The sequence below is a fragment of the Diabrotica virgifera genome, chromosome 3 (assembly GCF_917563875.1).
Source record: "Diabrotica virgifera virgifera chromosome 3, PGI_DIABVI_V3a".
NCBI lineage: Eukaryota > Metazoa > Arthropoda > Insecta > Coleoptera > Chrysomelidae > Diabrotica > Diabrotica virgifera.
In genome coordinates, this window is record NC_065445.1 from 227,881,743 (window position 1) to 227,898,943 (window position 17,201).

Below are 17,201 nucleotides of genomic sequence, written 5' to 3' on the forward strand. Positions count from 1 at the left end.
GGTTGTGACTTGTACTTTTCACTACTTCATCTCCCACTGTGTGAACTCTCCCGGTACATTTATGCTTATTGTACTGAGCGCACTTCCAAATTGTCTTTTGATCAATCGTTTTTTCCTTTCTATGGATATATACATTATACACCAACATATTGGCACCTTTTTGACTCTTTACGTAAGTTAAGACCATCTTGACAAATCGACAAGCTAATGAATAATGAGATATACGATATTTTTCCCATCTTCTTATACATCCAAAATACATTAAAAAGTAATAAAATAACGTTTCACGAATATGGAATAATAATTACCACATTAGTGAATAACGCACAATTAGACAAAGAACTTTTGTACAATATTTATTTTAGCATTTCCAATAATGTCTTATCGTAATGACTTCATGGAATTCCTAATAAATACCTACACAATAAGGTGCCCTTATCTAAACTACTTATTCTTCACTAATCTGCATAACGACTTTCTACTAAGAACCAATTATGCTAATTACCGGTCTCTGAAAATACCAAAAATAGGTAAACTGGTACCTGGTATTCGTTTGTATGTAATATATACTGTAAATAGAACTATTATTACTGTACATTTTTAACGATATCCGATTAGGAAGAGCAAACACTTTTAAACACGTCAGTTTTTTGCTGACAGTCCTAAGCCTGTAAAAAGTGTGAAGGAAAGTACCTTTCTGAATTTAGATCCATATATTAAAATTATTCACGTAGAACAAAAAAAATACTTTCTTCATGTTAAAAATTGTTCAATTTTCAAGTATATTCACTTGAATAACCTGAAAATACCATATGAAATAATTTCCCATTCTCCTATATTTCCCATCTTCCTACACATCCAAAATACATTAAAAAGTATTTAGATATACGTTATTTTTCCCATCTTCTTATACATCCAAAATACATTAAAAAGTAATTAGATGGAATTCCAAGACTAATCGGCTCATAATGCATAAAGTTAAAGTATGCAAATAGAATTTCTTTAGAACCTTTTTGAAAACCAATTGAAGGGTTTTAATAATGTAAAACATGACGCGATCTTTTTTCGCGCGATCAATTGCACGCGACCTTATTTCGTCGGCGCTGTTTTTTCGCCGGCGACCTTTTGATACGCGCTCAAATGTGCGCGACATTTTTTCGCTCGACCAATTGTTGGCGACCTTTTTTCGCGACACCCTTCAGAGTTATGGTCAAAAACTATAAAGTACCACTACTAAAGAGGGATCCCATTTTTTATTAAAAAAAAATTTAAAATATTTTGTTACAAAGTTAAAAAAAACTTTATGTAAAATTGAAAAGAACATCTAGGATCGGCACATTGGGACTTCATAAAAAACCCATTAAAAATGTTGAGCTTAGGAAAGTGTAAGCACCCACCATTTGGACTCGATGCGGTCGACAGAACTAAAAAACATACTTCCTACTGTCGTATTTATAGCCCAAGAGCGTGTGGCCACTAGGCATTCTTAAGGTCCTTGACTATCTGGTTCTCCCATCTAGATTTGGGTCTTCCTCGTGGTGTGCCTGATACAGGTCTCCACTTGGAAATTTTCTTGATGGCGGCTTCTGGATTTCTTCTTTCTATATGTCCCATCTATCTGAGTCTCTGTGCCTTGATAAACCTGACGATTTCTTCTCCTTTCAGAAGTCCTCTTACTTCGTGGTTCATGAGTTTTCTAAATTCATTATTACCTAAGTTTAGTGGACCTGCTATCCTCCGAATTATTTTCCTCTCTAGGATCCTCAATCTTTCTTCCTCTTTCTGGGTCAGACATATTACTTCAGCACCATATGTGATTACTGGTCTAATTGCTGCTTTGTAAATTTTCAGTTTAGTATTCTGAGTAAGCTTCTTATCTTTGAGGAAGTTATTGTATTTCCAGTAGGCTCTGTTTCCTGCCTGGATTCTTTCACTGATTACGATGCTTCTATCATTAGTTCCATTAACTGAGACTCCAAGATATTTAAAGTGTTCTACCTTTTCAAACTCATATTCACCAATATTTAAACTTGCCACATTAACTGGATTTTTTCTTGAGCATATTAGGTATTTTGTTTTGTTTTGATTTATTTCTAAACCCCTTTTGGATGCTTCCTTGCATAACTTCGTAAATTCTTCCTTTAAACTGTTCAGGTTTTCTGCTAATTAATGCTGTCGTTAGCATACACCATAAGTTGTACCGTCGATGTTATAATTGTACCTTTTATTTCTGTAGCTCTTATTGTTCCTTCTAATGCGACATTAAATAATGACGTTGATAGAGAGTCACCTTGCCGTACTCCACTTGCTATTTCTATATTTTTGGTGATACCGTTATCTGTAATTGAATCGTTTATTTCAGAAAGGGGTCAAGTGACAAATCTTGTCAAAATGAGTGCAAAAAATTATTTTTTTTCTTAAACAAATAAACAAGATACATTTTAAAAAAATACAACACTTTTTGACAAATACTCCAGGTTGTTAGGTAGAATTTTTATTTTATATAAAGTGATTGTTTGTTGAATGTAAACAGTGTGTAAACTTGATTTTCTCAAAAGTAGATACTTGTGACTTGACCCCTTTCTGAAATAAACGATTCAATTATTGCTGCAGTCGATCCTTCCATTGTCATTTTCGTAAGTTTTATAAGTTTCATTGGTATATCTAGGTTTTTCATGTCTTCTATTTGGTCAGGTCTTGATAAGCTGTCAAAGGCATGCTTGAAATCTATGAAAAGGATGTGTTAATCGATATCATGTTCGTAACATTTTTCAATTGGCTGTGTGATTATGTGAACTGCGTCTATTTTTACCTTCCCTCTCTAAATCATTGCTGGTAGTCTCCTATTTTAGTTTCAATGTATTTTAATAGTTTTGGTCTGATTAGTGCTGTCAATATTTTGTAGCAGCTGTTTAACAGTTTTACTCCTCTACAGTTGTTGAATTCTGTAGTGTCCCCTTTCTTTAGAATCGGAAATATCCATCCAGTTTTCCATTCTTTGGGCATTCTTTCTTCTTCCCAAATCCTTGTTATTATATTCGTATATTCTCCGTTGTAGTTCTTCTCCGCCTCGTTTTATTACCTCGTTTGGGATTTCATCTGGGCCTGCTGCATTCTTTTGTTTAAGATTTCTTATCACACGTAAAAAGTCCTCGTATGATGGCTTTTCGATTTCATCATCAAGGTCTGTATTCTCTGTATATTCGAGAGAACTTTCTCTGGCCTTAAATAACTCTTCGTAGTATTTCTCCCATATTTTGACATCAATTTTAACTGTTGGTTTCTTCTTATTTTGTGATTTTATATATTTGTAAAGCTTTACATTACTCTTGCTATTTACTTCCAACTCTTCTATAACTTCATCAATCCATATCTTTTTTTTTGGTTGTACAGCATTTGCCTGAGTCTTTCTTTTTCTACTATACTCCTCCAAATCTTCTTCGCTACCTGTCTTCAGCCATTTCCTTCGAGCTAGATTTTTTTCCCTGGTTGCTGTTTCGCAGTCTTCGTCATACCATTCTTTTTGCCTGATTATTTCTTTGTATCCTATTACTTTTTCTGCTGCTATTCAAATGTGACCTTTTATTTCTTTCCACGTTTCTTCTATGTTATTAGGGTTCGTAACTTTTAAATTTGCTTCAAACTCTTTAGAATAATCTTTCTGAACAGTACCCAAATCTAGTTTCCTTACGTTACAATTTTTTCTTTTCGTGTATTTCTTTGTGTCTTTAATTATTTTCATTTCCATATTTCCTATTACTAGGAAGTGGTCAGAATCTGCATTTGCACCACGGTACGATCTGACATCTTGAATTGTTCTCTCCACATTTTTGAAATCAAAATATGATCGATTTGATTACCCTCAGTTGATCCTGGTATTAGCCACGTTAAATTATGTTCTTTTTTTGTGTTTGAAGTGTGTGCTCATTATAAATGTGTCTGTTGCTGCTGCAAGGTCGAAGCTATTAGACCTTTTAAAAAGGGTCGGACTAGAGAATGCAATATAGAACTAGAGGACCACAATAGATTTGAAAAGGTCGCAGTGGAATGGGCCAAAAGGCAACCTCTTTAAATCCATCTAGTGGCTTTAACCAATTATACTTTGTAGCAGCACTGAAGATGGAATTTTCATTCCGAAAAGGTTGTGTGATGTCTTTAAAAAAATATATATTTTATAAAACATATTTTTATAAAAAAATTTTTTGTGATTTGTGGTGTACAGCCGACAACAGGAAATTCATTTCCTTGTGGATTTTTTAATTTTTTTTACCTACTCTAAAAAGGACAAATGTGGTAAAAATCTACGGAATACATACCTCTTGGGCACTTTTAAAATTAAAGTGAAGTAACTTTCCAGCGTTTAAAGTTACTGGTCTTCGACTAATACAGGACACCATATTTAGGAATGGTTGTTTTATATCAACGGAATGTTCATACCAGTTGCTCAAATATGCAAACTTTTCCACCTTCTCTGCCTAAAATTGAAATAGTCCAGTCGGGTTAAACAAATAACAGGCCTAACCTTGCATGCCGAGCTGCCCTAAATTTTATTTTTCTAATATTTAGGCCCGGTTTTTCAGTGAGCAGTTAAAATTTTGGTTAGCTAACCTAGTTTAAATTTTAACCAATATTTTAACCCTCATAGCGTTTTCCAGTGCTTTAAACCAAGTTAAGAAAATCTCGGTTAGCTAACTTGTTTTCGTCTGTTGGCAGCAGTAACTGTATGTGCCAGTGGTGTCATCGTGTGGGAACGCGTGGGAACGCCGTTCCCGCACTGGTTAAGAAAACAAAAAAATAATAGAGAATTTAGGTTTTGTAAACAAAAATTAGCAGTGCGTTCCGGCACTGCGTTCCCGCACTGCTAATTTTGCCATGACACCACTGGTATGTGCGCATGTGCAATTCGAGAAATAATGATAAATTTGATAGAAAAATAAATAAAAAACAATTTCATAACCAAATTAAAAAAAATGATTAATGCAATGCAATATCATGTTCGGAATCTTTGTTTAGTTCATAACGTCTACTTCTGTTTCATAACAGAAGAGAATTACAATTACTGGGACGATTTAGACTTTTTTTCCGATTTTGTTTCTCAAAGACCACGGTCTTATCACTATTTGAACAGATTGACCAGGAATAAGGAGTCAGACTGTTTGGTCTTGGTCACAGTATAAAGAGGGACAGTAGAACAACTCTCCGAAAAATTGGAAGTAAAATCTTTAGTCGCGCATGGCGACCGCGCAATGTTCTTAGTCGCTTTTGCCCCACTCTCGCATTGCTAGTCGCATAGAAACGTACGGATTTTAACAGGGAAAACCCGCATCCACCACTGGTGAATTACCAATTGCGTACTGCCGGTATTACTTCTTGAGTTCAAAGCGCCGATAGAGAAGTGGTTTTACTGTGGAACCTCTATATACTGTGGTTTGGTAATAATTATTTTGCTGTGTAGACAAATATAAAATAATCTTTTTAAAATATTACTGGGAATCATGCATTAAATCCTGTTACAATAAGTGTAAACGTAGGCACCTGTTACAGTTATATTTAAATATATTTCCTTCCTATATAATAACGACAATAATTTATAATTTCGATAATAATAATTTCCTTATAATAATAATGAGGTATTAGAATACTTCCCGCGATGAAACAAAATAACATATCCCAACTAATCTCTTCTATCAGGCAGGTACGTAAAAAAATTAACATGATGCATTCACTGTACCTATGCACAAGCGTAACCGCAAAATTCGGGGTTAAACCATCTAACGAGGATCGGTTAAAATCTTGGTTAACTTAAACGAGTTTAAGCTCTAACCTAGTACTGAAAAACTGATTAAACATGAATATTTCGGTGACCAAGAAATAAATAGGTTAACCCAGCACTGAAAAACCGACCCTTAGTAGTCTAAATAGTCAAAAGTCAAAAAATATAGTCAATTGGCATCTCGTCCTAAGCAATATGCCCTCTGGAGGATATTGTAGTAACCGAGCTAAGGGGCGATTATTGTTTATTTTCTTTCACCTTGACGGTTGAAAGCATGGCATCTGGAATATTGTATAGGTTAGGAGACTTTGTTTGTTTATGGTTTAATCACGTTTAATTGTTGCTGTATATTACTCGTTTGTTGTTACGTTATTTGTTGTTTCGCGTTAAAGGTTAATTGTGTTTTGTGTACAAAATATAATTAAATTTAAAATAAAAACACAGATAAACGAACAAAACTAAACATACAACCAAATACAACATACAATATGTAAACAATAGGACGCCGCGCCGGTAGTTTCTCCACTGTCATCAATACGACTAATTCGGACTAATGCCCTAATGGACTAACTTCACAATGGCCCCTTAGCTCGGTTCAATTTGATACCACATTGGCGCTGCGATCTTAATCCGAATCGCCAATAGTAGTGTAAATTCATCTTAATTTTAAACGAAAACTGTTTTTGCTCAATATCTCCGCCATTTTCAACTTTTTCACAAAAAATGTGACAACTGAAATTGTTGAAAATAAGATTTTGTATAATTTCTATATTTTTATAATTAGAGCATAATTATTGAATTGTCTTGTTTATTATTAGTTTTACGACAAAAACGTACCTATACAAAAAGAAAGAGAATTAAATTTTACATAATTTTGAAATCTTTCATTTTTTTGCTATAAACAATATTTAAGGTAGTACGTATGCGGTAAAGGCTCGAGTGTAAAACCTGATTGATTTTATAGCAATTGTTTTCGTTCAATATCTCCGCCATTTTAAACTTTTCGAAAAAATGACCGGAACAAAATTTGTTCCAAATATGATTTCTTACAATTTCTTTTTAACAATTTTTTTCGTATGGTTGATTATTTTCCGAGTTCAGTGGGAAAATGGTAAAACGTGGTGGGAGCATAATTACTGAATTGAATCTTGTTTGCGAGAAATTTTATCATTTTAATCGCGACCGAATTCCGTCTTATTGTTAGCCGCCATATTGATTTTAAAGGAGAACCAATGTTCCCCTTTATATGTTCTCATGTTTATGTCATTGCATCGCAAATTCCATTTGAAGGAATTTCCGATACATTTTTGGAAATTATTATGGTTTTAAGTTTATTTTTCTGGTGTTCTACAATGATATGCAAAAAATTGTGTTGCATCGCAGAATTAAAATGCGTTTATTTCAAAAACGGTTGAGTTTAGCGAGATGAGTGTAGTATATTTTTTTAAGTAAAAATATTAAGAGAATAAAAGTTCTGATTTAAAAATTATGTAGAGTGGTGGATAAAAAAAAATTGAACGTGTTAAATGGGCGTTGAAAGATTACATAATTTTTGGTGGCAAAGGACCCCGCACAAACCTTATGGAAAATAGGTCCCAGTGGATTTCGTTCATACTTTGGGAAAATACTCTTTGAAGCATCCTGATAAAAAGTTCTCATGGGCACAACTCAATCGTATGAACCCTAATAGCACACGACGTCCAATGGACGTCCAAAATAGGTCCATTTTTGGTCCTAACGTCCATGGACTATAAATGGACGTCCTTTGGACGTCCCATGTTGGACGTCCTTCGGAAGGAATAAATATGGACGTCCTTTGGACGTCCGACGTTGGACGTCCTTCGGACGGAATAAAAATGGACGTCCTTTGGACGTCCGACGTTGGACGTCCTTCGGAAGGAATAAATATGGACGTCCTTTGGACGTCCGACGTTGGACGTCCTTCGGACGGAATAAAAATGGACGTCCTTTGGACGTCCTTCGGAAGGAATAAATATGGACGTCCGACGTTGGACATTCTTCGGACGGAATAAAAATGGACGTCCGACGTTGGACGTCCTTCGGATGGAACAAATATGGACGTATATATACTGGACGAAATACGGACAATTCCCTAATAGCACACGACGTCATTTGGACGTCCAAAATAGGTCCATTTTTGGTCCTAACGTCCATGGACTATAAACGGACGTCCCATGTTGGACGTCCTTCGGAAGGAATAAATATGGACGTCCTTCGGACGGAATAAATATGGACGTCCTTTGGACGTCCGACTTTGGACGTCCATACTGGACGAAATACGGACGTTTTATGAACGCTTATATTGGACACATTATACCAATTACGAGATCAAATAGCAAAATAATTCAATAAAATATTAACTTGCGTTAACTTTACGTTAATGAAATACAGTCAAACCTGTCACTAACGGCCACTAAAATGAAAGAACTATTGGCCGATATAGAAAAGTGGTCGTTATTGCCAGTTTTTGTAGCCTAGATATACAGTACAACCTGTGTTACTGGCCACCTGTACTAACGGCCAGTTTAAAAATTCCCCAAACCAATTATATCTAGACTACAAAAACTGGCAATACCGGTCACCTTTCTATATCGGCCAATAGCTTTTTCATTTTTAGCGGCCGTTACTGACAGGTTTTACTGTAATTAGTGTGGGGAATTTTTAAACTGGCCGTTAGTACAGGTGGCCGGTGTTGGCAGGGGGCCGGTAACACAAGTTTTACTGTAGTTTAAATCGATTAGATCGAAAGATTAAATCTTAATTCAAAATTGTATATTAAATTATTACAATTATAAAACTATATAGTTTAATATCCAAAACATGTTTTGATTTCATGTAATGTAATGAAAATCTTATTTGTAAATTATTGGTTACAATGTTTAACAACAGGAAATATTCAAGAATAAATAAAATAAAAGTTTCCCCTAACAACAAAACATTCCAGGAATTCTACTATCAAAGTTCTATTCCGTGAACATCTGATTAAATTATGGCTGGAAAGTTACCACAAGATATTCTATGAAAAGAGTACAATGTCCTCCTGGAGGGGTAAAATTTTCCATACTCTAAAGAGAGGCCATTTACTATTCAATTTGCGTTCATTTTCAAATTTGCCGCGCGAGTATCTATGTAGCGTCGCGTGGTCATTGGTCATCAAGTCAGCAATTATTTCATTTTCATCATAAGATAACCTAAAAATTTAGTAAAAATTTTGATTGGAAAAAAATGCATCGTTAAGGGGGTGAAAAATGGAAATTAGTGGCTTTTTTTGCTGTACTCAACTGTACTGTTTAGTATGCTAGTTTTGGCTATGGCTAGATCTCTTAAACAATTATGTAAGTATTATAAAATCCGTTTTCAATTTTCTTTATGAAACGAATCATTTATGCATGTATTACCTGTAAATATTTTGATTTTTAATTGTAAAGAATAGAAAAATTACCGTTCATTTTAATTTTTTTTAGAATCAGCTGAAAGTGGTCTACAAAAAACCAGATATAACCAAAATAAAGATATAAAAAGTGTATTGGCTAATTGGAAGAAACAACATTGTCCATGCATAATAAGTTATTACTTTATAAACAAATATTAATACCTAGGAATGGAACCTGGATATAATCATCAAGAAGATAGCAGGAATCCCGACAAACAACTTAAATAAGTACAAGAATATTGAGGAAATCCTCCTCGATACTACTGGGCAAACTAGAAGATTGAAGAGGACAAAGCCTTTTGAACTAGTTTGAGTGATAGGTGATAGTGAAAAGCAGAGCATAGTGCGTGATGTGGCTGTGTATGTTAGAATAGTGCACGATCATGTTAGATTAGATAAGAGACGCTATCGGGTAAGCTCTTCATTTTAAGAAACATTAGTAATTTAGGTTAAATTAAAATTGCTCATTGGTCAGTTATGACCAGATTGCTTTTTTTATGTTTGGCAAAAAGGGCGTAAGTCAGAATTGCACATTGCTAATGTTTTGATGATTTCTGGACCAGCAAAAAACTGTTGTAGACGTAAACTGTATGTACCAATAAAAAGAGCCGATTTTTCTGGTCCAGAAATCATCAAAACATTATCGATGTGCATTTCTGACTTAAGCCCTTTTTCCCAAACATCAGAGAATTGTAATGTACAAATTCTCCTATCTGATTTTTCATGAATTTTGTAGGAGACGAAAAACCATTTTTAGGATCATCTCCTGCTTTCACATGTAAATTTTGACATGTCTTGTAGTAAATAGATAGTTGAATTTACTACAAAACATGTCAAAAAATATATGAAAACAGGAGGTAACCATAAAAAAGTTTTTAGTCTCTCTTACAAAACTCATGAAAAAACAAATCGGAGGTATGTCACATCAGTGACTATATCCAGGGAATGTCTAAAAAATATACTTTGATGTCCCAAGAACCAAATATAACCTTTATATATATACAGGGTGTAACAAAAATACAGGTCATAAATTTAATCACATATCCTGGGACCAAAAATAGTTTGATTGGACCTAACTTACCTTAGTACAAATGTGCACAAAAGAAAAGTTACAGCCCTTTGAAGTTATATATTAATAGCACCAAGGGCCTTAGAGGCCCATGGCTTGAAAAGTTTGTTTTTTCTTCATTTTCACGTTTCTTTATGTACTGAGATCTTCTCTGGCTTGATATGTGATTTTTCTCCATTCCTTCCTCTTATTCATTTTTCTTTTCTGACCCTGTAACACCATTCTTTCCAAATCTTTTTCGACCTCTTGCTTCCATCTATTTTCCGGTCTTCCTCTTCTCTTTCTTGAAGCTATAGTGTAGTTTAGTACCCTTTTCGGAGTCCTCGTTTTTGGCATCCTTTCAATGTGACCTCGTGATCTAAGTCTCTGTGCCTTTATCACTCATTTGAAGTTACAAAATGAAAAGTGATTTTTTCCAATGTATCGAAAACAATGTGCTTTTGTGCACGTTTCAATTTAATTATTATTGTAGTACCTACCATTTAAACAACGTTTTAAAAACTTTTTTGCCTCTTATTGCTTTTTCGAAAAGTCAATTTTTATCGAAATATTGTGAATATTTGTCAAATCCACCACATATTTGTATATGGTTAAGTACGATTATGGAGACTTGGTAATAATATGCAAACTTATTTATGCTTTACATTTTTAGGTATATTTTGAACCATATTAAAAAAGAAGCCAGACTCGATAAAACGTGCCTTATCGAAAAAATACAAAGAGGCAAAAAAGTTTTGAAAACACTCTGTTTAACTAATGGTACCTCAGTAATAGTTTAATTGGAACATACAACATTTGGGGGGTTTAAAGGAACAAAACCCCCATAAAATTTTTACGTGGACATATTAAAAAAGAAGTCGCAACTCGATAAAAACTGCCTTATCTGAAAAATACTAAGAAACAAAAATATTGAATTTAACTAATGGTACCACAATAATAAAATTGAATTGGAACATACACAAAAGTTTGGGAGGATTTAAGGGATCAAAACCCCCATAAAATTTTTATGGGGTGCACAAATTTCACCATAATTTTTCTTTAAGATATTCCTGCCATAATAATGCCACATGTCACATGTCCATTTTCAATAAAAAATCGCTAATAGTTTTCGATATAATCGAAAAAATCCATTTTCATTTTGTAATTTCAAAGGGCTGTAACTTTTTATGTGCATATTTGTACAAGGTAAGTTAGGTTCATTTGAACTATTTTTGGTCCCAGAATAATGTGATTTAATTTATGACCTGTATTTTTGTTACACCCTGTATATACAGCCCATTACGCACCACCTTAAAAATTGGGCATTTTTGATGTCTCGAATTTCCTAAACCTGTTGTTGCATCTAAGTGATTTTTTTTATAATATTCTAGCCTAGGCCCTAGAATATGTTACCTCCTTATGCTTGTCATGCACAGGGAGCTATACTGTAATATATATTATATCACATTACTATAGAGAGCGATATGATATAATATACATATATTACAGCATGACAAGCTTAAGGAGGTAACCTATAGCCTAGGCTATAATATTATAAAAACATCACTTAGATGGGACAACAGGTTTAGGAAATACGAGACATCAAATATACCCCATATTTAAGGTGGTGCGTTAATTTCTTGGAGAAGTGTATTGTAATTTAATGTAAATACTGTAATATCCAATAATTGTAATTTGATATAAGATGAAATATAAGTTCCTTAAAAAATATATTTTTTATTTCCCACAATACATTCTCCACAGGTCTAAATATCGTCGCTAGACGTCCACCGAATGACCTTCTAGGACGTTAGATGGATGTTCAGCAGCAAGACATTGGACCAAACTGGGACATCCTATGAATGCCCAAATGACGTCCACCGAACGTCCCCTCCGACGTTAGGTGGACCTCCATTGGACGTTTAACAACTTGGCCTTTGGACCAAAATTGGACGTCCTGTTAAGGTCCAATTCACGTCCCCTAGGACGTCCGATTAAGGTCCAATTCACGTCCCCTAGGACGTCCGATTAAGGTCCAATTTACGTCCGATTAAGGTACAATTTACGTCCGCTTAAGGTCCCATTTACGTCCGATTAAAGTCCAATTTACGTCCGATTAAGGTCCAATTTACGTCCGATTAAGGTCCAATTTACGTCCAATTAAGGTCCAATTTACGTCCGATTAAGGTCAAATTTACGTCCTGTTAAGGTCCAATTTATGTCCGATTAAGGTCCAATTTACGTCCGATTAAGGTCCAATTTACGTCCGATTAAGGTCCAATTTACGTCCCCTAGGACGTCCGATTAAGGTCCAATTTATGTCCGATTAAGGTCCAATTTACGTCCGATTAAGGTCCAATTTACGTCCCCTAGGACGTCCGATTAAGGTCCAATTTGCGTCCGATTAAGTTCCAATATACGTCCCCTCGGACCTTAGATGGACGTCCAATGGACGTTCGGTAGCGCGACATTTGGACCAAAATAGGACGTATAAAGGACGTTCCTCGGACGAAAACGGACGTCCAAAGGACGTCCCTAAAGTCCGTGAAGGACGTCCAATGGACGTCCATTGGACGTCCTTGTGCTATTAGGGAAGGATTTTCAAGCTATAGAGGCCCAAACTAGGGATGGCGGTTTTTGACAAAACACCGGTTTTCGGTTATACCGTTTTTCTTGCTTACGGTTTAACGTGGCGGTTATAACCGGCCAAAAAACCGGTTTTTGGAAAAACCGGTTTTCGGTTTTTTTAATCAATAGGCTACAAAGTTACATTTACAATACACTTTAGTTTGCGATAATCCATTCGACTCGATTTTTAATATGATCAAAATTAGTACTATCCAAAGAACATGTATTACTTTTAACACGTTTGTATATTTGTAGAATAGGTACATTTTAACTCATTTAATACTTCCTGTATGAGTGTATCGTTTTGAAAACGTAGCGAAATGATTGGAGATTCGTATTCGTAATCAGTAATTCGATATTCGTAGTCAGAGCATTATTTTTGGTAATTAGAAAAAGTCATTCACCCACTTTCAATGTCAAGAGTTAAGTGTGAAAAATAGATGATGTTTGCGTCTAATTCAACCAGATCACTTCTTATGTAAATATTATGATTACAAATACCTTTTCAAGGAAATATTATAATAAAACTTAATAATTGATTCTGGCTGATGTGAGATTGCACTTTCAGTTTGCTTCTGTATTTTATAAAATAAAAAAAAATTTGAATTATTATGGTTTTGTTTGGAATAATTACTTGAGATTGCAATTATGATTGGGATCCAAAATAATACCTAACCTAATCCTAATCACCGTAAAACCTAATAACCGGTTTTTACTTTAAAAAGAAAAAACCGGTTATAACCGGGACAAAAAAAAACAACCGGTAAAACCGGTTATTGCGAAGTAAAAAAAACCGGTTTTAGGTTTAAACCGGTAAGTTTTTCCTATCCCTAGTCCAAACTCGGAAAATTATAAGATTTACGGGGTATTCCAATTCCGTGAGTTACTGGTTTTTTGGCAACATGTAGAAGTTTGGATCAAGGAAAAGTACTAGTAGTCTAGGATTTTTTCCTGGCTATCCAATGGCGACCTTTATTTTGACCTTGACCTTCAACGGACGTCATCTTCTAGAGTTTTGATGGTTTTCGGCATTTAATTGGTGCAAATGAATTACTGGAGGGTTTTTTGAGGTCGCTAAACATGAATGTGCCACCAGAACCGACTTCTGGAGCACCTGGTTTCCAAGGTCAATGAAAGGGGCTCCTGGAGTTTCGAGGGTCTTTGGTACTACATTAATGCAAACGGATTAGTTATAGGTTTTTGGGGTTGCTGAACACGAATACGTGATCAGCATAGACACAGGAGCACTTGGAGGCAAATGGAGCAAATGGAGAAATAAAATGGATTACTCTTAGGTTTTTGGGGTTGCTGAACATGCATACTGCCGAACATGCACTATGGCACGTCATCTTCTGGAGTTTCGAGGGTTTTCGGCATTAAATTGATAAAAACGGATTACTCATGGCTTTTTGGAGTCGCTTACGCCAATACGCCATCAGATTCGACCCAAGCGTTTGATTATACGCCATCAGATTCTATTTTGATAGTGGTGTTCATCGTGGCCACTAGATACTCCAGAGTCTTTTATCTAAGTCATATTTGTGTTCAGCAACCCCAAAAACACAAGAGTAATCCGCTTGCATCAATTTAGTACCGAAAACTCTCGAAACCCCAGAAGATGACGTGCCATAGACACCAGGTGCCTCGGTGTCTGTTCTGATGGCGTATTTGTGTTTAGCAGCCCCAACAACTAATGAGTAATACCCATTACCCATCTTGATCAATTTAATGCCGAAACCTGTCGAGACTCCAGAAGAAAACCTGCCTTAGGCACCAGGTGCTCCGTGGATCGGATGTGATATCGAATTCACGTTCAGCAGCCCCAAAACCTGTGAGTAATCAGTTTACATTAATTTAGTACCGAAAGCTCTCGAATCTCCAAAGCATGACGTGCCTTTGGCACCAGGTACTCCGATGTCTGTTTTGATGAGGTATTCGTGTTCAGCAACTCCAAAAACCTATGAGTAATCCATTTGCATCAATGTAGTACCAAAGACCCTCGAAACTCCAGGAGCCCCTATCATTGACCTTGGAAACCAAGTGCTCCGGAAGTCGGTTCTGGTGGCATATTCGTGTTTAGCGACCTCAAAAAATCCTCCAGTAATTCATTTGCATCAATTAAATGCCGAAAACCATCGAAACTCTAGAAGGTGACGTCCCTTGCAGTGGCCCTGGCCACCACGTCATCAGGAGGTCAATTCTTATGGCATATTTGTGTTTTGCTATCCCAAAAAGCCATGAGTAATCTGTTTATATCAATTTAATGCCTAAAACCCTCGAAACTCTAGAAGATGACGTCAGTTGAAGGTCAAGGTCAAAGTAAAGGTCGCCATTGCATGGCCAGGAAAAAATCCTAGACTACTAGTACTTTTCCTTGATCCAAACTTCTACATGTTGCCAAATAACCAGTAACTCACGGAATTAGAATACCCCGTAAATCTTATAATTTTCCGAGTTTGGGCCTCTATATCTTGAAAATACTTCATACGATTGAGTTGCGCCCACGATAACTTTTTATCAGGATGCTTGAAAGAGTATTTTCCCAAAGTATGAACGAAATCCACTGGGACCTATTTTCCATAAGGTTTGTGCGGGGTCCTTTAGATTTCTCGTCCTAAAAAACCCCTGCTTACCAAATTTCGTGTTAAATTACAGTAAATCAACTTTTGTACTAAAGTAAGTTAGCTTAAATCGACCTATTTTAAGCCCAGGAATCAAATGTTAAGCTATGGTCCATTCTTTACCAAACACCCTGAGTAGACAAAGTGACTGACAAGCTGAGTAGACAAAGATTTGAGAGATGGAGGCCTAGATGAAGATGCCTGGAATAATAGTGAAGAATGGAGATCCAAAATCTAAAGGCTTCAGCTGTGGTACCTCCGGGCTCTGGAATTTCTTACTCCAGATCTCTTTTATACATTAATTCTTAGTTCCTACTACCTAGCCTATTAACATAATCGATTATTGTTTACGAATTCTTGTTTACCCTGCCTTCAATACTACTATTTTTTTAGATACTCACCTCGTTTGTCAGTAACTGACCAGGTATAACATAAAACAAAAAAAAATCATAAATATCTTCTATTAAATACGTCACTCTTGTGAAAAAGTCGCCATCAATAGGACTAAAAAAAAAAGTAGTGAAAAAAATATTTTGTATATGAAACAAACAAATTGTAGAAATAAATAATAAAGCTTAAAACATTGTAAAGCACAGAACTTTAAAATTATATTGTCAATAATATTGAGGCTCATTCGTGTGATGACTTTGTTGAAGGATAATTCATTTTCATAAAAGAAATTAATTTTAATCTTTTAAAAACGCATCGAATATATTTTATTTTGTTTATCATTACTACAATATTTATAATGTTTATTCTATAAAAATGCTTCCTTTGCTGGCATTTTTTCCCATACCCCATTTTATGATATTATTTATACTAAGGTTCAATGACCTGGAGTATATTCCACAGCCTTCTTCCGTTTTGGAGCCATCGGTGTAGATGCAATATGCATTTGTCACGTTTGACTCCCTATGTTGTCTTGTTTCGAATTTGTAGGGTTTGTTGAAGACAAACGTAGGTTTAATAGAGTCTCATCCATGCCCCGCATGTAGCTGGGGTAGTGCCTCCAGCTCACCCCCCCCAGAAAAGACATCTCAATTGTCCCATTCCTACATCAAGGTTTGCACCCGCTGAGCGTAATCTCATCATCGTCATCAGCGCCACCTCTCTGACATATATGTCTAAAGGGGTAATGCCAATGAGCAACTCCATTGCAGCAATTGGTGTTGTTTTCATGGAACCTGTTATATTTAGGCAAGCCATCCGTTGAATATGGTTTAGTTTGTTGATCGCTGTTGCCTGTAGCACTTTTGGTACCCAAGCAATGGCTCCGTAAGTTAGCATTGGCCTAATGACGGTAGTGTAGATCCAGGCGACCACCCTGGCGAAAGGCCCCAAGTGCGTCCGGCCGTTCGCCAACACTGTTCATAGGCAATATATATGCTCTTTTAGCTCTACTATCTAAGTGAGAGTTCCATGATAAATTCCTGTCAAGGGTAATACCAAAGTATTTCACCTCTTCAGAGAAGTTCAGACTGCAGTTTAGAATCCTAGGGGGTATTAAGCCCGTGATCCTTCTTTTTCTGGTGAAAAGGACCATCTCTGTCTTTTTTGGATTTATAGACAGTGAGTATTCCTTACACCATGTTTCTATTAGTCTGAGAGCAACTTGTAATCTCTCGCATAGTGTGTTCTCAAACTTACCGCTTTGCAAGACGGTTATATCGTCTGCAT

The 17,201-nt window shown here is 35.7% G+C and overlaps 1 protein-coding gene across 1 annotated transcript in view; it reads right to left on the reverse strand.

Moving 5' to 3' along the window:
* The window catches only part of LOC126882700 (uncharacterized), a 43,562-nt gene that overhangs the window by 8,209 nt on the left and 18,152 nt on the right, over window positions 1-17,201 (reverse strand). Inside the window, exons 3-4 of the mRNA XM_050647678.1 lie at window positions 15,926-16,028; window positions 4,317-4,475 (exon numbers count right to left, since the gene is read on the reverse strand). Coding sequence (XP_050503635.1) covers window positions 4,317-4,475; window positions 15,926-16,028 — 262 coding nt within the window. The remainder of the gene's footprint in view (window positions 1-4,316; window positions 4,476-15,925; window positions 16,029-17,201) is intronic.